At 40.8% G+C, this 24776-nt stretch overlaps 1 protein-coding gene across 1 annotated transcript in view; it reads left to right on the top strand.

Annotated features, from left to right (window-relative positions):
- The window catches only part of minar1 (membrane integral NOTCH2 associated receptor 1), an 85842-nt gene extending 67907 nt beyond the window's left edge, over positions 1-17935 (top strand). Inside the window, exon 3 of the mRNA XM_060852892.1 lies at positions 17738-17935. Coding sequence (XP_060708875.1) covers positions 17738-17935 — 198 coding nt within the window. The remainder of the gene's footprint in view (positions 1-17737) is intronic.
- The last annotated feature ends 6841 nt before the right edge of the window (positions 17936-24776 follow it).

Raw genomic sequence — 24776 nt, 5'->3', positions numbered from 1 at the left:
TATATATGTAAATCAGATGTTTTAGATGTGATTAAAATGTAATGTATCATCTTAAGAGGAATAATAATGTATTTGAAATTGCATATGGTATGGAAGTTGCAGAAGGAACAGCTGGCAATGCTGATTAGAATTAGAATTAAAATTACATTTTATTGTCACATATACTAAAGTACAAGGATTCATGAGTGCAGTGAAAAGTTTGCAAAGTCACCATTTCCAGTGCCATCTTAAGTATAAAGGTGCCTCACTACAAATCTTAGATACAGATTGGAAAAATAAAGAAATAAAGTTCAGCATTACAGTCCTTCTAAAGCAGAGAGAGAGAGAAAAAAATAAAAGCAGACGGAGCAGAAGTGTCTGCACTGAGCATCAAACTCAAGTTCAATCAGACAGAGGCAATTGTACAAGTCCCAAGGAGCCTCAGCCCAGTAATGAATGTTTTAGCAGCAGACTCATTTACTATTACTGGGTTAAATACTGGGTGAACACCCACACTGTCTGAAATGGATTGATTAAAATGATACTCAGATTATTTAAATAAAGCAGGCAGATGTAAGATTATGGAGTTTGCGAATTCCTCCTGCTTCAGATTTAGGAATGGCAACATGCTGAAAACACTAAAAAGAGCGGTGATTCACTGTAAAAAAGCAGGGATGAATAATTTCATTGGCATAGTTGATGTGTTGAGCAAGCCATCTATGCGGCAGTTTCAAAAGCAGTTTGACATAGAACATGATGAGAAAATTGTTTTTGGAAAGTTATTGGATTTCAAATTTACACAAACTCAACATTGTAGCATTCCCTTAACAAATCATAATTTTTCTCATCAAAACACAAATCAGGTGTTATTGGCATCAGAAGATTGGCATTTAAAGCAAAATAAGCTAATTATCTTCAAACTACACCAGCATCCCATCCATTTGCGTGCAGATTAAAAATCCTACTAAGGGGTGAAGCAGTACTTTAAATTTCAGAACAGCTTAGTGATAAATGCGATGTTTGTAAAAAAGGTACCACCACAGCTAAGAGTCAATCTCCCATTTGGCTGAAACTTCAATCAAGTTGTGACAATGGACTTGTGTCGTAATATTTCCATAGACCCACTCTCTCATTAGAGAGAGAAGCGACTGGTGATTATTTAACCTGAGGGTCACCACACCTCAGGTGAGGGGAGACGTTGAGAAGGAGTGTCCTTCATGGTAACCTCAGCAGTGAGGGAATTGAACCCATGCTACTGCCATCAGAAACCAGCTGTCCAACCCACTGAGCTAAGCAACCCCTACTTGTGAGTATGGGATCGAGAGAAAAAAAACACATTGTTATCTTGCACTGCATAGCCATGATAATAGACACAGCCGGTCTACAATAATGATCCAGGGTTAGGATCAGAAACTTTGTTTCCAGCTCTGGTTGGAAAATAAACTATGTTTTGATGACTTCTCATGTGTGGGGATTCCTGAGTAGTAGCTTCCTGTTTTGAAACTTGCCCAGGAATCCTCGCAGCTAGCACTGGAGAGAATTACCATTAAAATCTCACCCATGTTCACAGCAATCAGTGTGTGCTATTCCATGTTTCAATGTCTAGCAGCACAACTAGGCACCATGACAGCGACTGTAAAAGGGTGAGGGTTGTTTGGTAGGTGGTAGGAGTTTTGGGTAAAAGCAAAACACTGCAAATGTTGGAAATCTGAAAGGTTCAGAGAGAATGCTGGAGAACCTCAGTCGCTCTTGCAGCATCTTTAGAGAGAGGAACAGAGTTAACGCTTTGAATCTGGAATGAATCATTGAGAACTGGAAGATATTGGAAAATGTATTTTATAGTACTTCTGGCCAGAGGTTGGAGGACAGTGTAAAGGGCCAGGAAAGACAAAGGGGTTATTAATGGTGAAGAAATCAAAAAGGGGAATGTAAAATGGGTGTACGGTAAAATGTGAAAAAGAAATAATGGGTCTTCTCTACTAAAAAAAAATGTAAACAAGACCCAGATAAGATGAGGTTATGGGGAGAAGGGGTAAAGAACTTAAGAAAAATGGGGAGCCCACATAATCTGGTCAGTTTCTGAAGTTATGGAATTATGAAACTCAATTTCCTTGGAATATTGCAGCAATCCTAGGACAGAAATGTTAGCAAGTGGCTTATTGAAATGGGAGGTTGGAGTTAAGGTGCTAGGTGAGTAAGGGAGATAGGGTGGCAGGCAGGTGAGCTTAATATAAATCGAGGTGTGTGTCCAGTGGGGTCTGGATGGATCTGGCATAGGTTGGTTTGGGGAGGGTGGGGGCATGGTCGTGGGTATTGGGACCAACTTGGTCAAGGTGGGAGGTGCGATATTGGGGAAGTATGGGGAACATGGAGGGCAGGGCTTGGTACTGGTGGGGGAAGCGGTGGTGGATTAGAGTCAGGTGAAGGGCAGGTCTCCATTGAGGCCAGATCAGAAGGTGTGTGGGGTTGGGGGGACTTTGCAATCGGAGTGTCGGTGATGCTCAGTGGTATGGTTTAATAGTTACAAGCAGTTAGAATACATCTTTAGAATGATAGAATCTCAATAATGTTGAAACAGGCCATTCAGCCCATCGGGTCTACACCAAGCCAACAAAGAGCATTCAACCCAGACTGATCTTATCCGTGTAACCCTGTATTTCCCAAGGCTAATCCATCCAGACTGCACATGCCTGGACACTATGGGCAATTTAGCATGGACAATCCACCTAACCTGCACATCTTTGAACTGTGAAAGGAAACCAGCGAATCCGGAGGAAACCCACACAGACACAGGGAGAATATGCAAACTCCACATAGACAGTCGCCTGAGGGTGGAATCAAACCTGGATCCCTGGCACTGTGAGACAGCAGTGCAAACCACTGAGCGACCTCATTGCCTTAATTCTTTAACATTTCCCTAGATTTTTTTCATTCATTCCGAGGATGTAGATGTCACTGTCTGGACCAGCATTTATGTCCTTGAAAGGTAGGGGGCAAGTCGCTACTGAAACAGGAGTCCATTTTATATAGGGAAACCCACAATGCTATTAGGGAGAGAGTTACATTATTTTTATCCAGTGACATTGAAGGAACAACAAAATATTCCCAAGTCAGGCTGGTGAGTCAGATTCTGAGCATCGGTGATGGAGGGAGTGGAGGTTTGTGGATATTATGTCAATCAAGCGGGCTGCTGTGTCCTCCAGATAACCTTGAATGAAACAGAATACATGGGAATCTTTGTTCTCAGTCTGGTCACTAGTTGAAGAGTTAATGTAGAGAATTTACCAATCATGGATTTAGGAATATGTGTGGAAGTATGAACATTGTGCCTTTAAACACAGCAACAGAAAATTCCTTTAGGTACGTATGAAGGAAACCACACAGTAATTTTACAAAATGTTCTACAAAATCCCTGGAAGTCAACCGAAGATGTAAATTAACATTAACCTTGCCACAGACACTGCAAATGGTTTAGGCTACAGTCCATGACAATCATCTTTTTGGAAAAAAATAATCAACGACTTCTAATAAATGCTCTTCCTCCAGCTTCGGAAGGGACTATAATTAACTCCACATTTTGTGAGCATATGAATGTCTTGCATAAAGGGAGACTGAGATTTCAGAGAAGGGTAGAAAGAATGGAAAGGTGAAGGGTGGTGATGGAAAAACAATTATGACTTTGATTTTGGCAAAACAAGCTATTGACCCCAGGGGACAAACAACTGAAAGTAGGCACCAAAGTAATTATATGCCAGAAGCAATCATGGAATGGAAGAATGCCAACATTATAGAGAGAGCGGCACAGTGGCTCAGTGGTTAGCACTGCTGCCTCACAGCGCCAGGGACCTGGGTTCAACTCCAGCCTCGGGCAACTGTCTGTGTGGAGTTTGCACATTCTCCCCGTGTCTGCGTGGGTTTCCTCCAAATGCTTCGGTTTCCTCCCACAGGCCAAAAATGTGCCAGTCAGGTGAATTGGCCATGCTAAATTGCCCATAGTGTTAGGTGGATTAGTCAGGGGTAAATGTAGGGGAATGGGTCTGGGTGGGTTGCTCTTCGGAGGGTCAGTGTGGACTTGTTGGGCCAAAGTGCCTGTTTCCACACTTTAGGGAATCTAATCTAATTTGAGAATAGCATCAGTAAATGCTGAATACAGGGTTAAAGACAGGATTCTTAGCAGTGTAGAGGTACAGCAGGATCTTGGGGTCCATGAACATAGATCCCTCAAGTTTTTAAGGTTGTTAAGAAGGCGTATGGTGTGTTGGCTTTCATTAGTGGGGGAATTGAGTTTAAGAATTGGGGTTTTGCTGCAGCTCTTTCGAAGTTCTGGTTGCCTCATTATAGGATGAATGTACATGTAGAGAAGATATACCAGAATGCTGCCTTGATTGGAGGGCTTGTCTTATGATGAGAGATTGAGTGAACTAAGGCTTTTCACATAGGAGAGAAGAAGGAAGAGAGTGAATTTGATAGAGGGGAACAAGGTAATGAGAGGCATCGATAGAGTAGATAGCCAGAGATTTTTCCGCAGGGAGAAGTGGCTGTCAAAAAGGTCATAATTTTAAGGTGATTGGAGAAAGGTATGGGGAGATGTCAGAGGTAGGTTCTTTATGCAGAGAGTGGTGAGTACATGGAATGCACTCCAGTGGTGGTAGTAGAGTCAGAGACATTACGGATATTTAAGTGACTGCTGGACTGCTGGATGGGAGTAAATTGAGGGGTGTGTAGGTTAGACTGATCTTAGATTAAGCTAAATCCTTGGCACAACACATAAAACTGATGTGAAAGGTCTGAAAATGGCGTACAAATTCTAAAAATAGATCTGGAAGTGACCATTGAAATATTGATATGGAAAATGATCACAAACATGTACAAACAATTCGGGTGAAAAGAAAGAGAAATCTTGTAGTAACAGTGCAGAGTGAGTTGGGAGTATGAGTAACAATCAGAGTTTGATGGAACAGCCCCTTACAACTCAGAGATTTAGTGGCTACTGACAACTTAGAGGTATTTTGATGTAAGATGCCAAATGAAAGGAATTGGGAAGCTGAAAATAATTTAGTGTACACATGGTGTAGACAGGGAATAGCCAACCTTACCAGATAGAGAAATATGCACAAAGTGCTCCCTGCTAAGACAGAAAAGGCTAAACACCTTAGGTACTTGTTGAGACCAGTGCAGATTTGATAGTCTGAAAGGCTTCTTCTATGACCTCATGACTCTGAGTCTAACACAGAGAAAGTTGAATAAACTCAGTTGGTCTGGTGGCATCTGGAGAGTTAATGGTTTGAATCTGGTGTGACCCTTCTTCAGAACTCAGCTCAACAATTATTTCACTGTTTCTAACACATGACTCAATGTTTTCTTGCTTATTGCTCTGTCTAACAGTTTTAATACATGACCCTTCTAAACACCACTCCTGCCACTGTGTTTCAGACTATTGCTTTTCCTAATCATCTCACCTATTAATTCTGATCTTTTGAGCCAAGGTCCTTCATCACTAATGTCCTTGTATCATCCTTAGTATCAGGAACACCCACTTTCCTTTGCCATTCTGTCTTTTGGAAATATGTATGTCTTGGCATATTTATTTCCAGTCTTGGTCACCTAGTAACCATGGACAGAATTGAATCCAAGCAACAGAAACTTGCTGACTTTCTGGAGAAGCCACAAGAGCAATGTATCACTTTCCTTGGGGATCAATGACCATAGGGACAATAATCCCATTCCCTGAGATTCTTTAGCCAATAAGAGATTGCTGCTGTCAATTGAATACTGCACTAGCAGGAACAATAATAATCGCTGGTTATTTAGTCACTCGAGGCTCAGGATCACCAAGGACCCAAACAATAGTTTACTGAGGGAAAGATGAGGTTCCTGGGTGGGGGAGTCATTGGAGAGAGGAGCATGAGAGGTTAGCAGCCAGGGCAGTTTCACTTTTTTCTGATTCTGGGTCCCTCCATTAGACATTGAGTGTCTGACAACGAGGACCTCTTCCTTGAAGCTGCTTGGCAAATCCAGCAACAGACATTGGTTTAATGTGGGTAGGATGCGATGCGACCTGTAACTGTGCTTTGATTACCCACTTAAAGGTCTCAATTGAACAAACCTTCCCATGGCATGTAATTGGGACTGAGGCAGGAAGGCAGTGGGGTCCCTAATCTTCCATCTGGTTAAATGGATGTCCACCACCCCATATCTGAACACACTTTAAGGAAGGTCTTGCTTCCCAATTAAAGGCATGATATCAGAGATGCATACCCAACTCAAAGACAACAATTGTGAGTGTGTTTCTTCAGGAATATGCTTTACTTTTGTCACCACAGAAATAACACCACAAAAGCCAGTATGCTGTCACCAAGTCACCCTTTATTTACACTTACAAAGTCCTTGACACTAGTGCAACTCCCCTCAGAGCTCGCTGTCAGTGTGTCAGAATGTCTGACACTCCTCTCTTTATCTGTCAGCTTGGGCTCCCTGATTGGGGCAGTTAATTTGGTTACATCAGGGAACTTATATTCTATGAGGTCGACCTGGCTGACCTCATCACAATCACTACACTTACTTTCAGTAGGACAGATCTAACCAAAAACACCCAACCCATGATGTATCATGCAACCCATAAACACACCTATTTAATTTCCATGGCTCCCCTTCTATATCACTCACACCATTCAGTGTTCTCAAAAATATTTCCTGTTGAAAATTTTCACCGTGCAAAAATGCAGTTTGTATATTGATTGACTTATGTTTCCAGGAGCCTGGTGCTAAAAGAAACATGAAGATTTTTGATATCTCGAGCTACAATCTCGGCTTTAGATTAGATTACTTACAGTGTGGAAACAGGCCTTTCGGCCCAACAAGTCCACACCGACCCACTCCCCTACATTTACTCCTGCACCTAACACTATGGGCAATTTAGCATGGCCAATTCACCTAACCTGCACGTTTTTGGACTGTGGGAGGAAACCGAAACAAACTCACGCAGACACGGGAGAATGTGCAAACTCCACACAGTCAGTCGCCTGAGGTGGGAATTGAACCTGGGTCATGTGTTAGAAACAGTGAAATAATTGTTGAGCTGAGTTCTGAAGAAGGGTCACACCAGATTCAAGCCATTAACTCTCCAGATGCCACCAGACCAACTGAGTTTATTCAACATTCTCTGTGTTAGACTCAGAGTCATGAGGTCACAGAAGAAGCCTTTCAGACTATCAAATCTGCGCTGCTCTCACCTAAGGATGTTATGAAACTTGAAAGGATTCAGATAAGATTTAAAAGGATGTTGCCAGGGTTGGAGGATTTGAACTATAGGGGAAGGCTGAATAGGTTGGGGCTGTTTTCCCTGGAGCATCAGAGGCTGAGGGGTGTCCATATAGAGGCTTATAAAATCAGGAGGAGGATGGATAGGGTAAATAGACAAGGTCTTTTCCCTGGGTTGGGGTAGTCCAAAACTAGAGGGTATAGTTTTAGGGTGAGAGGGGAAAGATATAGGAGCAATGTTTTCCCACAGATGGTGGTGCATGAATGGAATGAGCTGCCAGAGGAAGTGGTGGAGGCTGGTACAATTGCAACATTTAAAACACATCTGAATGGGTATATGAATAGGAAGCGTCCAGAGTGATATGGGTCAAGTGCTAGCAAATGGGTCTAGATTAAAAATCACACAACACCAGGTTATAGTCCAACAGGTTTAATTGGAAGCACACTAGCTTTCGGTGCGATGTTCCTTCATCAGACACAATCACCTGATGAAGGAGCGTCGCTCCGAAAGCTAGTGTGCTTCCAATTAAACCTGTTGGACTATAACCTGGTGTTGTGTGATTTTTAACTTTGTACACCCCAGTCCAACACCAGCATCTCCAAATCAGGTCTAGATTAGATTGGGATATCTGGTCAGCGTGAACTAGTTGGACTAAAGGGTCTGTTTCTGTGTTGTTCATCTCTATGACTCCAGTATTTGGTCGATAGCTTTGTATGCCTTCGCATTGCAAGTACACATCTAAATGCTTCTTAAATACCTGTATTATAGGAGTTTCTGACTTTACCACCCTTACAGACAGTGAGTTTCAGATACCTCTCCTCTAAACCTCTTGCCACTTATGTTTATACCCCCTTGTCATTAATCCCTCCACTAAAGGGAAAAAAATCCTTCCTGTCCACCCTATATATGGTTATAATTTTACACAGCTCAATCTTGCCCTCTTTCAGTCTCTTCTGCTTCAAGGAAAAGAAAACTCTGCAACCCAGGCAACATCCTGGCAAATCTCCTCTGCACCTTGCCCAGGGTAATTGCATCCTTTCTATCATGAGGATTTCAGCGTTGCACACAATGCTCGAACTGTGACCCAGACAATGTTTTATGCAGTTCCAGCATAGCTTGCCTGCTCTGAAACTCTATGCCTCGACTAATAAAGGCAAGTATCTCAAATGCCTTCTTAACCATTTCAACCACCCACTCTGACACTTTAAAGGACTGATCTCTGTTCTTCCCAGGGTCCTGCCATTCATCCTGGATCTCCTTACTTTGTTTGTCTGCCCAAGTGCATCACTTTCCACTTACCTAGTTTGAAATCAATTTGCCACTGATCAGCCCAGCTGACTGGCTTATCGATATCCCACTGCTCATCCTCCTCACTATTTAGCATCCCAAACCAAGTTTCATATCATCTGCAAACTTACTGATCGACCCACCTATAATGATTCAGATTGTGAGTAACTCACCTCCTGAGTTGCCAAAGCCTGACCACCATCTACAAGGCACAAGTCAGGAGTGTGATAGGATACTCTTCATTTGCTTGCATGAGTGCAGTTCCAACAATATTCAAAAGGTTCAGCACCATCTGGGACAAAGCATTAGCACCACATTCAACACTGACACCTTCCACCACAGATTCTTAGTGATAGCAGTGTGTACCATCTTGAAAATGCAGAGCAGAAACTTGTCAAAGCTCCTTCAACTCAACCTTCTAAACCCACAACCACTTCCATCTAGAAAGACAGCAGATATATGGGAGTGCCACCACCTGCAAGTTCCCCTCCAAGCCACTCACCATCCTGACTTGGAAATATATCACCATTCCTTTATTGTTACAGATTGGCACTGTGGCTAGCACTGCTCCCTCACGGCACCAGGAACATGAGCTTGATTCAAGCCTTGGGCGACTGTGTGTAGTTTGCACATTTTCCCCTTGTTTGTGTGGGTTTCCTCCGGGTATTCCGGTTTCATCCCACAATCCTAAGATGTGCCAGTTAGGGTGAATTAGTCATGCTAAATTGTCCCATAGTGTTCAGAGATGTATAGGTTAGCTGCATTAGTGAGGGATAAAATGTAGGGGAATGGGTGGGTTACTCTTCAGAGGGTCAGTGTGGATCTGTTGGACAGAAGGCTAGTTTCCACACTGTAGGGATTCGATGTTCATTGGGCCAAAATCCTGGAGCTCCCCCCGCTAATGGCATCCCTACATTCCTAAGGACTGCAGTGATTTCAATCTTCTTTAGTGACATGTTTGCTGATTTCTAGACTCTCAGATCTATAACTATTATCTGTAAGAATGTACACCTCTCCTTTTAATTTGATACTGGTCTTGACTCCTTGAGTGAGACATGAATAGATCTTTCTTACTAAGCTTTTACCTCTCAATCAATGCATTTTGGTTGAGCATTTTGAGTTGTTACTTAACTCCATTTTTTTTTCATAGCCATGCCTGGTCTATTTACCCAATTAATCTGAGCCAGTTCTCCTCTCATACATATGTTAGTGACACCTTCCATCATTTTACTAAATGATTGAGAGTAGACTGATGGGGCAGTGATTGGCTGGGTAGGATTTTTCCTGATGGTTATGCACCTGGGCAAGTCTCCATATTGCTGGGTAGACAATTTAGCTGTACTGGAACAACTTGGCTCAAGAGCAGCTAGTTCTGGAATACAGGCCTCCAATGCTATTGTTGGAACGTCCTCAGGACCCATAGACTCTGAAGTTTGCAGATTCTTCAGCCATTTTTAAATATGACATGGAGTTAATCAAATTTATTTAATGATGGCCATCTGTTGTAGTACTTTATAGATAAGCACTCCTGGTACCTTGTGGTATTTGCCATCTTTCTCACATCATTTGGTATTAGGCAAGGATTTTTTGAGGACTTTGCTTTGCCTAGAGATGAGTGATAGACGATATATAGTAGCGCCTTGACTTATGAACTTAATCCATTCCGGGACCTGGTTCGCGAACTGAATCAAGTTTTCCCATTGTTCGGATAGCGTAAGAGTGCTTGGATGGCTATTCACAGCGCACGCGCCAAAGATGAACTGAATGAGATCACGCAGGGTCAAAGAAATGTTGCGTTCAACAAGCGCGTAGCAAAGCAGAACAATGAAACCACATGCTCACACACAGGCATTTTGAAACATGAAATACAAACCTTAATAACGTCTGGATCAAGGTAATTATTTTTAATTGCTATGTTATGTGACAGTTCTGGGGAATGGGGTCTTGAAAACGCAGCCTACCCTCATGTCTGTGATGAAACTATAACCATCTGGCAGCTCCTTCCACCAAATTTTCTGACATGAATGAAAAGGCAACAAGTTTTCATCAATTGTGGTCAAAGCAAAGCATCAGGAAAATCTAATGAACAACTGAGGTAAAGAAAAACAAGAAGCTAACCTTAATACAGTGAAGGAATTGTATTCTGATTAGCTTCTTGCTTCTCTTTACCTCACTCGTTCATCGTCCTGCATGATCTTGGATGTCCCAAAATATTCTGTGGCTAGCGAAGGACTTTTGAATTACATTCACTATCAAAATGTAGAAAATGTAGCAGCAAAGTGCACACAGCAAAGTTCCATGAATAACGGTGAGATAAATGACCAGGTCATCTGACTTTGTTGGAGGGTAAATATTTTCCAGGATTCTCAAAGGACTCTCTTGCTCTTCTTTCAACAGTACTGTGGGATTTTTCAAATAGCTGAGAGGCATTGCTGAAATGCTATTAATAAAAATGGAAAATTCTGGTGGAGAGAAATAGGCTTAAATTATTGTGTGTTTAATGAAAACCTTGGAATTGTGGCCAGAAGATCCCATTGAAATTGGCCTCACTGTACCCGGTCTGGATGCTCATGTGTAGCTGTTGCAAGAACTGATAAGAATAGAGTTCGTCTTCCAGGGTCCATACATGCTGATTATTTGCTTTGCTGAACAAGCCTGCCACATATGCTTGTTGCAACATTGCATGAGCAGTTTATGGAGTAGCTCTGGATCAGTGTGAGATGAGATGGTACAGGTTGCTGATCAGCTAAGCATTGATGAAGTTGAACTCCTACCTATCTCAGTCTGCCATTGTATGGATATGTGATAAACAGCCTTTGGACAGCCTTTTTACTTCATGATGTTGAACACATTCTGACAAAATGGTTGAGAGGTAATCGAGCAAAGCTGTATCAGATTGTGAGGACCATAGATAGAGGTGCAGCGGAAGGCAAGGGTTCCATTAGTAGAGGGGTATATAACCAAGGGAAATAGATTTAACACTTTGGTTGGTCAGTAGAAATGAGCAAAGGTATTGGTCTGTCTATACCTGTCTCCTAGCTGATTGACTGCTGCTCCTGTGTGAGGCCAGAACACACTATCCTCAGTGTGGTCACTCAGCAACTTATATACACTGTTACAGCAGTTTCATTTAAAGTAGAGATGGGATCTCGGATTTATAGCCCAAAGGAGGTCATTCAACCCACTTTGTTTGTACCAGTCAACAAAGATCTATCAATAAAATCCTATTTTCCAGCTCTTGGACAATAGTCCTGGAGGCTTTGGCACATCAGATGAGTCTTGAAATATTGCTTAAATATTACAACAGTTTTTAAATCAACTATTTTTTCAAGTAGTGAGTTCCAGACTCCCACCATCCTCTGAGTGAAGCTAAACTCTCATTGACTCCCCTCTTTACTTTCTACCACTTACTTTAAATCTATTTCCCTTGCTTGTTGACCCCTATAATAATGGAAAAAGCACCTTCCACTGCAACCCTATCTATGGTCCTCACAATCTGATACAGCTTTGCTTGGTTCCCTCTCAACCTTCGCTGTTCCAAGTAAATAATCTCAGCCTGTCCAATCTTTTCTCATAACTCAGGTCCTCAAGCTTAGACAGCATCCTGGTGAATCTCTTCTGCACCCTCTCAAATACAATCATATCCTTCCTACAATGTAGTGACCAGAACTGCTTACCTGCTGTTTCCTGATTGGTCCTTTCTCCCCTCCCCCCACGCCAGTGGGACTGTATATTCTTTCCAGTCTGGCAGTTAGACACACCAATGTTCTGCCATTCTCACATTCCTATCACTTAATCTGACCTATCAACATCCTTTCTCCCTCAGCACTCCACTTTCCCCACTTCCTCCACCTAACTGTTGCATAAATGCTACCCCCTCCATACTTCATTTCAGTTCTGATGAAAAGTCATCTAGATTTGAAAAGTTAGCTTGCTTTCTCTCCATGGATGTTGCCTGACCTGCTAAGATCTCCTGCACTTTTTGTTTTCAGTACAGACTCTAACATCTGCAGTAATTTGCACTGTTTTAAACCTTTTATTTTATTCATTCCTGGGATATGAGCATCACTGGCTGATCATCCTTTATTGCCCATCACTAGCTGCCCTTGAGAAGTTGGGGGTGAGCTGCTTTATGAAGTGCTGCAGTCCACATGCTGTAGGTTGCAACACAATACCCTTAGAGAGGGAATTTCAGGATTTTGACCCAGCAATATTAAAGGAATGGTGATGTATTTCCAGTCTGGGTGGTGAGTGGCTTGGAGAGGAACTTGCAGATGATGGGGTTCCCCATGTATCTGCTGCTCTTGTCTTCTAGATAGTGGGTGCTCATGGGTTTGGATGGTGCTTTTTAAGAATCTTTAGTGAGTTTCTGCAGTTCATCTTGTAGAGAGTACACACTGCTGCTTCTGAGCTTCAGTGGCAGAGGAAATGGATGTTTGTGAATATGTTTTGTCCTGGATGGTTTCAAGCTTCCTGTGTTGTTGGAGCTACACCCAACCAAGTAAGTGGAGAAGTATTCGATTACATTCTGAACTTGTGCTTTGTCGATGATGGACAGGCTTTGGGGAGTCAGGTGAGTTGCTCATTGCAGTGTTCCTAGCCTCTGACCTGCTCTTGTAGCTATTGTGTTTATGTGGTGAGTCTAGTTGAGTTTCTGGTCAATGGTAACTCCAATTGCGTTGATAGTGAGGATTTAATTATGGCAACACTGTTGAATGTAAAGGGGTGGTGGTTATATTGTCTCTTGGTGGTAGTCGCAGCCTGGCATTTGTGTGGTCCAACTTTACTTGCCACATGTCAGTCTAAGCCAAGATCTTGTTGCATTTGAACATTGACTGCCTTAGTCTGTAAGAAGTCACAAATAATGCTGAACATTGTGCAATCATCAACAAATATTCCCATTTCTGACCGTATGATGGAGGGAATGTCATTGATGACGTAGCTGAAGATGGTTGGACCTAGGACACACTACCGTGAGGAACTCCTGCAGTGATGTTCTGAACTGTAGCCTCCTTGCTTTGGTATTCCATGCCTCGGCTAATAAAGGCAAGTGTCCTATTTGCCTTCTTAACCACCATATCTATCTGCCCTGCTATATTCAGGAGTATGTCGATATGTACACCCAGGTCTCTAATTCTTAGTACTTTCCAGGGTCCTACCCTTCATAGATATGTAATCCCTTACATTATTAGCCTCCTCAAGTGCATTGCAACAACTTTTCCAGACTTTTTCTTTCAGCTTTCTATTCTCCTCAACTTCCTGGGTTAGCCATGGTTGGTTTATCCCTGTCTTAAAATGTTTCCTCCTCACAGGGAGTATTTTTGCAGATAACTATGATTTACCTCCTTAAATGTCTGCCACAGCTTGTTTACTGTCTTTCCTGCGTATCTATCTCCCCAGACCACTTTAAACTAACTCTATTCTCATTTCATTGTAATTTCCTTTATTTAAGTTAAACATAACAGTTTCCAACCCATGTTTCTCACACTCAAACTGAATATTAAATTCTTTCTAAGGGATCTTGTACTGTGAAGTCATTCATTAAACTTACCTGATTACACTTTCCCAGATCCAAAGGTCTCTTCATACCCCTGTCAAAAATTTCAGGATTAGTTCAGATATTTTGCAAAATACAATTAATCAAAGTTCACTCCAATGTTCTTTAGGGAAGGAAACTGCCTTCCTTGTGTGGTCTAGCTGCATGTGACTCCAAACCCACAGCAATGTGGTTGACTCTCTTGCTTGCTGAACAATTAGAGTTGGGCAATAAATACCCTCATCTTCTGACTGAATTATTCAGTTTCCCTGAATAGTTTCTAATAATTAATGACTCAAAAAAAGCAAACCTTATTCATTTATTGTTATAATTATTTTCCCACATACTCTTCCAAACTCTAATAAGCTTTATCCAAAATTCTCCTGCCTACGTTCAATGTCACATTGAACCTCATTCACCCATTAAACCTTTCTTCATTGATACATTCTAGTTTTTTTATTAAACCAATAAAGTTTAAAATCTTTACCTTTATCTGCAAATCTCAACGAGTCTTGCCCCATCTAAACTTCAATGTTCTCGGACTTACATTTCCTTTCTTCTGGACTCTCATTCTGGGATCTACTGGTTATTCCTTTCTCTTTTGGTATTTTGCCTTTCTGACTCAACATTTTGGAATTCCCTCTGTTATCCTTCCATCTCTCAGCTGCCCTAACTTCCTTTAAAATATGCATCAAAATTCATATCTTCAAGTGAGCTTCCAGCCACCTCTCCTAGCCTCTCAGCGACTGCCTCTTCTCTCCTCTGTAAAATGTCTACCATGTATTTTATGATAAAGTCATTGTAAACAAAATTGTATCTCTATTTCATCATGACTTCAAGAGTCCCAGTGCACAACATGGCCGATGAATACTTTTAAAGAAAGAAAGCTCTCATAAACAGTAACGAGTTACTGAACAGATAATTTGTTTGTGATGATCGTTGAGAGATTAAATATTAACAAGAACACTAAGACTTAATCTTTTTCAAATGGTGATACAGAAACTTTCACGTTCTTCAGGGAGAAAATGGGCCTTTGGTTTCAGTTCTCTGAGGGACACCTGTAACAGTCCATCAGTCCTCAGTACTGCACTGTTGTGTCAGCATGGGTCATAGGCTGAGGTCTTCAAAGAGAGTTTGAAAATATAACATTCTGACTTAGAGTGATACCATTGAGCTGATGCGTGCAAATGTCAAATTGTTGCATTGTTGCCCTTTCAACATGTTTACATTTCACTGTTGTTTTCAATGAACAAAATCATACAGTTATCTCCATTTAATTCCATGTGCTATTCCTTCTCAATCCCAATTGCTCTATTTCTCTTGGAGTCCTTGCAAACTATACTATGCTCATCACCTGATCATGCTGTTTACTAATATCAGCAAACATTTGTATCTCAACAGTTCCTTCTATACTGATTGAAAGTGCAATTTGCAATGGTCTAGAATAGATCATTGCAGACAAAGCCATTAACATAACCTGGTGATTCAGTTAATGGAAATGGTAATTATTTAGGGAGAGATGGATAATGTTTATTTTTCCCCTCTTGTTTATCAAGGATATACTATTAGAACAAGAAAAATCATCTGGATAGCTGGCAAGAGAGAAATAAGGTCATGGGCATGTCAACACAACGATCGGAAAAGCCCATACCCAGAGACTCCAGTTTAATATAGAGCAGCGAAGGTTGGAACTATTTCCATTTTCAAGATTGAGATTGATAGTTTTTGTTGTGTCAGGATATGGTTGAAGGTGGAGTGATGGAGTTGGAGTTGAGGTACAAATTATCTGTGATCTCATTGAATGACGGAATATGCTCAAGCAGTTGAATGGTGTCTTCCTAATCCTGTATTGACTTGGTAAAAGTACCACATATGCACACTGCTTTAAGCTCAGTATATTCCTTTATGACTCATACACTTTCCTACAAGTATATGTTTGAATGAATTGGAGAGTGAGGAGAAGAATTGGGCTGAGAATTTGGATGCTTTTTAGCACCAAGATCCTGAATAAGTCTTATTGCAAATGTATTTGACAGAATCCAGCTGGATTTTATCTGTATTATGTATGTCTCATCATTTGGCCTACCCATCTAGATGTCTTTGCTTTCTTTTGTACTCACCCAGAGAAAGGAATGATCAGGGTGAATTGCAGAAGTTATACGAGTAACCATTCTTTACATGTAAACATTGATAAAGTAGCTTGGCAAGCCTTTTCTACTTCCACACCATAAAGACTCACTACTTCCACCTGATCTTCACCTTCCAGTCAAATTCACTGCTCACTCATTCTCCAGGAACCATTTCCAAATCTTCAGCAGAATGTGATCATGTGATCAGCTCTGACAACCTCTGATTCAATTATTGTTCACAATTCATTCACTTCGGAAAAAACAGGTGAAGGACTTTGGAAGATCTGTCCAAAATCCTACCATCTGTCTCATTTTTCCATCATCTCATACTTTCACTGAGCACTGTCTCGTATACTACTCAAGCTGTCTTTGCACTGCACCTCATCACTTCCATAGTACGCCTATGATGTGGAGGTGTCAGTGTTGGACTGGAGTGGACAAAGTCAAACATCACAAGATGCCGGGTTATACTCCAACAGGTTTATTTGAAAATGTGCAGTTTCAAATATACTTTTTGGGACTATAAACTGGTGTCATGTATTTTTTTACATGGTAAGTCTATGAAGATGAGTTCACTTTAAATTTAGAGTCATTGATATCTACAGCACAGAAAAAGGCCCTTCAGCCCATCGTGACTACACCAGTCGAAAACAATCATCTAGTTATTCTAACTACTTCATTTCATTTTCCAGCACTTGGCCAATAGCCATAAATGCCTTGTCATTGCAATTTGTTGACCAGTAGTTCTTCCTAAAAATGACATAATGAAACGCAATCTTTGGCAGAATTTATAGATTAGAATCATTCAATCAATCAATCAATCTTACAGCACAGAAGGACGCCATTTTGCCTGTCATACTCTTTAAGGTCCTTTGAAAGACCTGTTCAACTTAATCTCGCTTTTCAGCTTTTTCCCTGAAACCCTGTAAATTATTCCTTTTCAAATAAATGTCTCATTGTCTTTTGAACACATCAGTGGAATCTGCTTCCACAAATACTGAGGGTGCCTTTCAGATCTTTATGGCACTCACTTCTCTTTATTGCTCCATTATTGTTTCACCATTAATTTTAACCTATAACCTCAATTGTGGACCCACTTTTCACAGAAATTGCTATTAATTGCTATTAATCATTCAGGTTTTATTATTGTTAGTTCTTTTATCCTTATTCTTTCACTGGATGTGCGTGCCACTGGCAAGACCTCTATTTATTGCTTGTCACTAATTGCCCTTGAACTGAATGGCTTGCAAGGCAATATCAGGTGGCAGTTAAGAGTCAGAACCTGGAGTCACCTATAGACCAGACCTTGGCAAGGACAGATTTCCTCCCAAAAGAGTATGCAAAGAATGATCTCCTGTGTAAACAGTGGTAACACCCACCTATCACGAACCAAGACCAGAGGGAAATAATAATATAAAAATAAAAGAAACAACTGACCATTGTTTTTTTCAGAATTGCATTGATTTACAGTCTTGGGCGTCTTTATCCCTTGCTTTGTGCAATCAGATATAGTTGATATTAAGATGCCTTTCTGTCTCATTTCAGAATCAAGAATCGTTAAATCCAAATAACTTAGAATACTGGATGGAGGATATTTACACTCCAGGATATGACTCCTTACTGAAACGAAAAGAGGCTGAATTCAGGAGAGCAAAGATCTGTAAGATGGCTGCTTTAATTGCAGCAGCAGTGTGTACTGTGGTTTTGGTTATTGTAGTGCCCATTTGCACTATGAAATCTTAATTGTTTTATAATTCTTGTATCAAACATTCAAATAAATATCTTAGGTCTCAAATCAATATGAGCACTTGGGGCTGATGTTCATCTTACTGTTCTGAACCTTAAATGTGTTGTATAAGTGGGTTTACAGGATCAGATACCAGATATCTTAGTCTTTGCTGGAGCACAACTTGTTAAAATCATTGCACCATCTTCCTCTGTGCACTGTTCTAAAGCCGTCATTTAAAATGAACAGACTCATGACTCCATTTCATTGTATAGTGTACAATAAAAAGTGTCCTAATAAATAATCCAGCAAGATGTCAAAATGTTAGTTCCATTTTAAAACAAACTTGTTACAAAAAGCAAAACAATTTATTGGAAAAATAACCATTGTAAATTAACTGTACAGGTAGCAGCATTTGAGGGTTAATTATGTTTTGATGATGATTGTAATTTAGAATAGGACGCTTTAGATTGTGTCAGGAATTTTAGGAATTAAACCAACCTCCTTGTCCTGGTAAAATGTGTTCTCCTTTCATTTGTCCCAGTTCTTCCAAATATAAGGGGTTGCTATGGGAACCTGCATGGGTCTCATGGAATATGTAGAACATTCCTTGTTCCAGCTCTATTCCAGCCCCCTCCCCTAACTCTTTTTTTCAGGCACATTGATGACTGTGTTGATGCCATGTCCTGCTTTCGTCCAGGACTGGAAAACCTCTTAAACTTTGGTTCCATATTTCATCCTTTTCTCAGTTTTACCTGGTCCATCTTTGAAGCTTTCCATCTCTTTTTGAACTTCTCTATCTCTATTTCCCAGGATAGGCCGTCTGCAGGTATTCATTGTAAGCCTATTGACTCCCACAACTACCTCAAGTACATGTCCTCACATCCTGCTTCATATAAGGACTTAGTTCTACTTTCCCTGTTTCTCTGTTTCCATTCTATCTTTTCAGATGATGGATCCCACCATCATAGTGCTTCCAGCATGTCAGACTTTTTCCTTAACCTAGGAATTCTGCAAGTTGACAAGGCTCTCAATAGGACTGACCAACTTCCTATAATCGTTGTGCTCACTCCTTCCTCTCCCTAGCCTTTCTGCCCTTTTAACTGCTGCTTTCATCTCTGCCACCTCAAGTATCCAGCGCCTCCATCAAGCACATCTTCCCCTTCCTCCTTCATCAACATCTTAAAGACACATATAGTACCTTCCCATAGGAGTTTTGTTTTATTCATTCACAGGATGAGAGCATAGCTGGCTCAGCCAGCATTTATTGCCCATCCTGAACTGCCCTCTGGGCAATTATAAATCAACCATATTTCTGAGAGTCTGGAGTCAAATGTTGAAAAATGTGGTGTTGGACAAACACAGCAGGCCAGGCAGCATCCGAGAAGCAGGAGAATCGACATTTCGGACATAAGCCCTTCTTGAAGGGCTCATTCCTGAAGAAGGGCTTATGCCCAAAACATCAATTCTCCTGCTCCTCGGAGGCTCCCTGGCCTGCTGTGTTTTTCCAGCACCACATTTTTCAACTCTGGTCTCCAGCAACTGCAGTCCTCACTTTCTCCTGGAGTCAAATGTTGTCCAGATCAGGTAAGGATGACAGTTTTTTTTCCTTAAATTACATTAGTGAACCAGGTGGACTTTTCCAACAATAGATTCATGGTCACCATTAGACTCTTGATTCCAGACTTTTATTGCATTCAAACTTCACCATCTACCATAGTGGGATTCAAACCCAGATCCCCAGAACATTACCTGGGTCCCTGGATTGACACTGTAGTGATAATATCACTCATCCTTCAAGGTGTAAGGTCTCAGTTCCTCATCATTCAGGCCCGAAACAATCCATCCAGGTGAAGCAGCAAGTTAAATGGACCTGTTTCAACATAGTTAACTGTTCACAATCTGGTCTCCTGACCAAATGCAGATTGAGTGACCACTTTGCGGAAAACAAGCAGGATATAGAGTATTTGGTTTCCAGTCACATTCTTCTTCACCACCTTGCTCCAATCTGTTCTCCTGCTCCTGGGTTGGTGAAGCTCAACTCAAGCTGAAGGCCAAGCAGTCATCCTCCAATGAGGAATGTTGTCATCTTTTGGATTCAACTTTGAGTTCAACAACCTCAGACCAGAATTCTGCTCCCCATTTTGTTTGTTTTCGTTGCCATGTGCCAATCTGGATCCTGTTGTGCATGTTTTTGCTGTCACACATATCTCTCCTTTTTCCAACCATTAATGCTTACCCCGTGCCAATGCTTTATTTCTTTACGACCATTGCCATCCCTTTTAGAGTCAGACAGAAACAAACACTTTGGTCCAAGCAGCGACCAACATCCCAAACTAAACTAGTCACAATTGCCTGCTCTTGGCTCATATCCCTGCAAACATTTCTTATTTATGTATTTATCCTAAATATCTTTTAAACTTTGTAACCGTATCCACATCTCTGGAAGTTCATTCCGCACACAAACAATTCTCCGTGTGAGAAAATTGATCATTGTGTCTTTTTTAAAATCATCTTCCTCTCACCTTAAAAATATACCCCCAAGTCTTGAAATCATCCATTGTTGTCCTGTGGCATCTTTATCACGTAGTCTCCTACATCTTCTGCCTGCCTGACCTTCCCTTCTGTTTTGTTTACTTTCTCCTTTTCAACAGCATGAAGTTCATTACATTCCTATTTTCCTTAGTCCTGAACAAGAATCATATTGGACTTGAAGTGTTAACTCCATTTCTCTTTCCATGGGTGCTACTAGAACTGCTGAATATACACAGACCTCTCTGTTTGTATTTATTTCTTTTACGTTCTTTTTCCACCTCTCGTAAAAGCTTCAGCTCACACATTGGGCACACCATCAATCAATCTGAGGATGTGAACTGGAAACTGAGCTAAAGAACTGTGTTCGGGCACAAGCTGAGTTAACCCTATTAAACCAGAGTCATTGAGTGCCACTGACATAATGCCTGGAAAATAAACAGTAGTTTAACTCCTGACAGTAAAACAGCACTTCACAGAGATTTCGGTTTGCCCAGCTCCAGATGAAAGTTGTTTCAGACTGCAGCTTCAGATATGCAGCTGACATTCAGGTAAATGAGGACTTGAATATGCTTGAGAGGGAATTAGATATTGTTCTCTCATATTTTAAATCTTGTTATTTCTGTGTCTCTAATTGTTGGACATGTGAGTTCATAGCAGAATAGAGAAGTGGAGCACAGGGACATTAACATCTGGTGACTGTCTGCTTAGTAGGCAGTTCACATAGCAAATAAATGTCAGTTAAAAAGAAACAAGAGAGGGAGAGAAAGAATGGATTGAGAGAGAAAGAGAAAAGAGACGTAAGGCACACTAAAGTTTCACAACACTAATTAACATCAAACAAGCTCAAGGAATGATTTATTACCTTAGGAATAAAACTCCACAATTCCAACAGTTCCTGTTCTAGATCTCCAAGATTGAGTTTTTATATTAGGATCATTAATCATTAATTCACAGGACCCTTATTAGATTAAATATCTTCACAATGCTGCAGCAATTGGCATTCACATTATGACACAGTGGTGAGGCTCACAACAAAATTACAAATGCTTTAGTTTTTGCCAGGCTAACAGCAGAATTTGTGGTGAAATAGAACTTGTTGTGTATCTGTTCTGTAGCACAAATTGTGGCACGTGGTGAACCCCCCCCAATATTTTCTGATTATTCTGCGTGGCATCCATTTTGCATTACTGTCCAAGGCAAGTTTCTACCTCAAAGCATCAGCTGAGTAGAGTGAGGAAAGGTTGGTAGCAAACTCATAACAAAATGAGGCCTAATTCTCCATTGCTTACATTATTGACATGAAGGTCCAACAGTCTCTTTCCCATGAGGTATTTCTCCCCATACTCCTCAGCAGTAATACAAATAGGTCTAACTAAAGACTCATTTCACATCTCCTTAGAGTTTTCTACAATGGTCCTAGGCCAGTCATCATCCTTCTGAACTAGACAATGTCCATGGGGTGGGGAAATGTTCTTACCTTTACAAATTGCACTGTATTTGATCAGAAAATCATGGGAGCATATCCAAAACTCCAAGACCAATTCTGAGGGGTGTGGTTCAACTGATGAAAAAAGAAATTTGGGGTGAACCAAGATCCACTTAAACCACTTTCCAAAAGCCTGGAAGTCACACTTGGCACTAGTGATGGTGTTATTGACTAAACCTAATGATCACTCTGTGCAAAGAGATAAACTAGAACAGACCCCAAATGGTTAGAAGGACAGTTGGATCAAGCTCACCTTTTCCCTCACAAACATTTTTCACTCATCACATGTTATGTCTTAAAATCTTTACCTGCTCAATCCCAAAATGTTAGTTTCTCAAACAAATCTTATTTAATTCCCTTTGTTTTCCCTTCTTTCATGGGATGCTGGTGTCACTGGCTAGGCCAGTAATTAGCATTCACCCCTAGAGGAGGTGATGATGTTGAACTGCCTTCTCGAATTGATTCATTTGATTGGATTGACATGCAGTGGAGGGATTCATAAAATTACTTCAATGACAAGTGCAACTGTTAGATGATGGCATATGTAGCAATGATTAAATATTGGTTGCTGATTTTCCTGCAATTGTTGTCATCACAAAAATGTGAAATATGAAAAATGTCCAGGTTTTGCAATCCTACCTGTGAAAACAGTGATCTATTCTAAATGAGCTGAACAATTTTGTATCTAATCACAAAATAAATACAACTGAATGTAAACATCTTTTTCAGTGTTGGTGTCTTAAAATTACTCACAAATTTATGTTTGCTGCTACCAACTGGTCCTCTTAAACCTGAGGGTATCTGTGTAAAACATCAGGATAGAAAGTGACAGGTCCACAATAGCAACAAATTTGCTTGTCAAAGATTTGAAAGGAAATTACATTTCACCAGTCATATCACTCCATCTTTCATAAGAAAAATAAATTGAAGGTTGGCTAAATTATTAATGCTGTATTCCTGTTCAATCTTGCACTCTGCCAGCAAAAGTTTACGCACCCTGAGAAAATTGCACAATATTTCTCCACAAAATATATGTTCACAGAACAGCAAATTTAATGGTTTGGAGCAGTTTTCATTCTGTCTCAGTGATGTGCTCTTGCTCTGTGAGCGTGTACATTGGAAGGAGTTCCACTATACATTGCAAGGGGAGCTCTCTGAGATATAAGATTCCAGAAGGTCCCATTTTCCCGTTAGGACTGGACAATAGCTGAAGTGACTCTGTTATAAACTTTTTTTAATTCAACTAAAAATAACTCAATGATTACATTCGTCCTTGAGAATTTAAAAGAATCTACTTTATGAGAACAACAAAATGCCAAAGGGATTAACTTGCCAATTCCAGCTTTGATGGGAATTCTGACTTCCACCCATCAAAAGCCAAGACTCATAAAATATGAGTTTGCCTCTCAGCCGAAGGAATTCTCTGAGCTCTCATGAGAAAGGAACTGTCCCACTTACAGGATACATGTGGCAGCCGCATTGAAGTGATCTTTCATCAAACAGATGCTACAGAAACAGGATGAAATAACTTCCCATTTTGATTTATTTCCACACTTTTTTGACAGGAATTGTGAAGAGTGATTTTGATATTTACACCACATTGTCCCAGATGGCAGATCTGCTCACTTTGTCAAGAATGCTTGTTGGACAATTCCAGAGCCCCACTCCTGCTCTAGTTGCAAGAGAGACTGAAGCTCAGTGCAGCTCTGGTTTCGATTCTGAGCATGGGTAGCACTGAAGGAATTTCAGTGAAGGATTTAAACATTGCTGAAAGGAGACAAAAAGTCAAGTGTCATTGTCTTCCATTCGTCAGGACAGGATGCAAGAAAGAGACGTAAGAAAAGGGAGACCAATTTATGTAGCACGAGAAGAGGGTGCTGGTTGGTTGGGCCACCTTTGGAATGAAGATGCAGCAGGAAAAGTTAACTGGTAATCTTCGTTCACAGACCAGGCATATCAATTCTGATTGGTCAGGATATCGTCATGGGTCAGCAGCAGAGATTGGCAGCTTTCATAAGTATTTTTCCGTTCCACAATGTGAAAGGTGCAATTACGAATGAATTCCCTTTGCCAAGATAAAAAAGGGATGTGTGTGATGATGTTTATAAATAACCTGAGAACTAAGACAGTTAACAGTTCCTGCTGCTTTTCAGTGTCAACAGCAGTCTAACTAATCAGCACCCTTCTGTCACACTGTTGAAATTGATGCTTGTTTTTCAAGTTTGTTTCTTGCATACTCACCCTGATGAGCTAAAAACTAAAAGCTGGGTAGGAATGTTTATGTTCCATAGTACCAGGGTTTGACGAGTGCTTGAATGGAAAGTATCCACTGAGGTTTTGCTTCAATATCCTAATCCCAATAGTTGTGATTTGACAAGAATTTTGCCTCCTCTTCAAGATTGACTGGTTTGCCACAGCTAGCTTAGAGACCTTATTCAACATTCCATGTGAAATGTCCACTTGTGGACACCATTCTGGCCTTCAAGATGTTACATAAGGAAGGTGAATGATGTCAAAGAGAGACAGGATCAAACTGAAGCAGTCATTTTCCTAAACTCCTTGTTGTATCCATCGGATTGGCAGGATAATTTCCATCACCTGATTGGGCAGAGCTCTCAAGTTTACCAATTCTGGCACCACTGCCTGTCCAGTCTATTTAAATAGCCCCAACTTCACAAGATGAGCCAGGGCACAATGGGTCACCTTCCATATCCCCAGAACAGACACCCATCAGGCAAGAGGGAAGAGGCTCCAAATTTCTGACACTCGTATCTTGGTTTCCGATGTGAAAAGAGTGAACACTGGTGTTGTGTTAAAGCCCAAGGATTAACATAAAC

Source organism: Hemiscyllium ocellatum, chromosome 39 (genome assembly GCF_020745735.1).
Source record: "Hemiscyllium ocellatum isolate sHemOce1 chromosome 39, sHemOce1.pat.X.cur, whole genome shotgun sequence".
NCBI lineage: Eukaryota > Metazoa > Chordata > Chondrichthyes > Orectolobiformes > Hemiscylliidae > Hemiscyllium > Hemiscyllium ocellatum.
The sequence above is the reverse complement of the archived record's forward strand: the minus strand, read 5'-3'. Positions and strand labels throughout refer to the sequence as shown.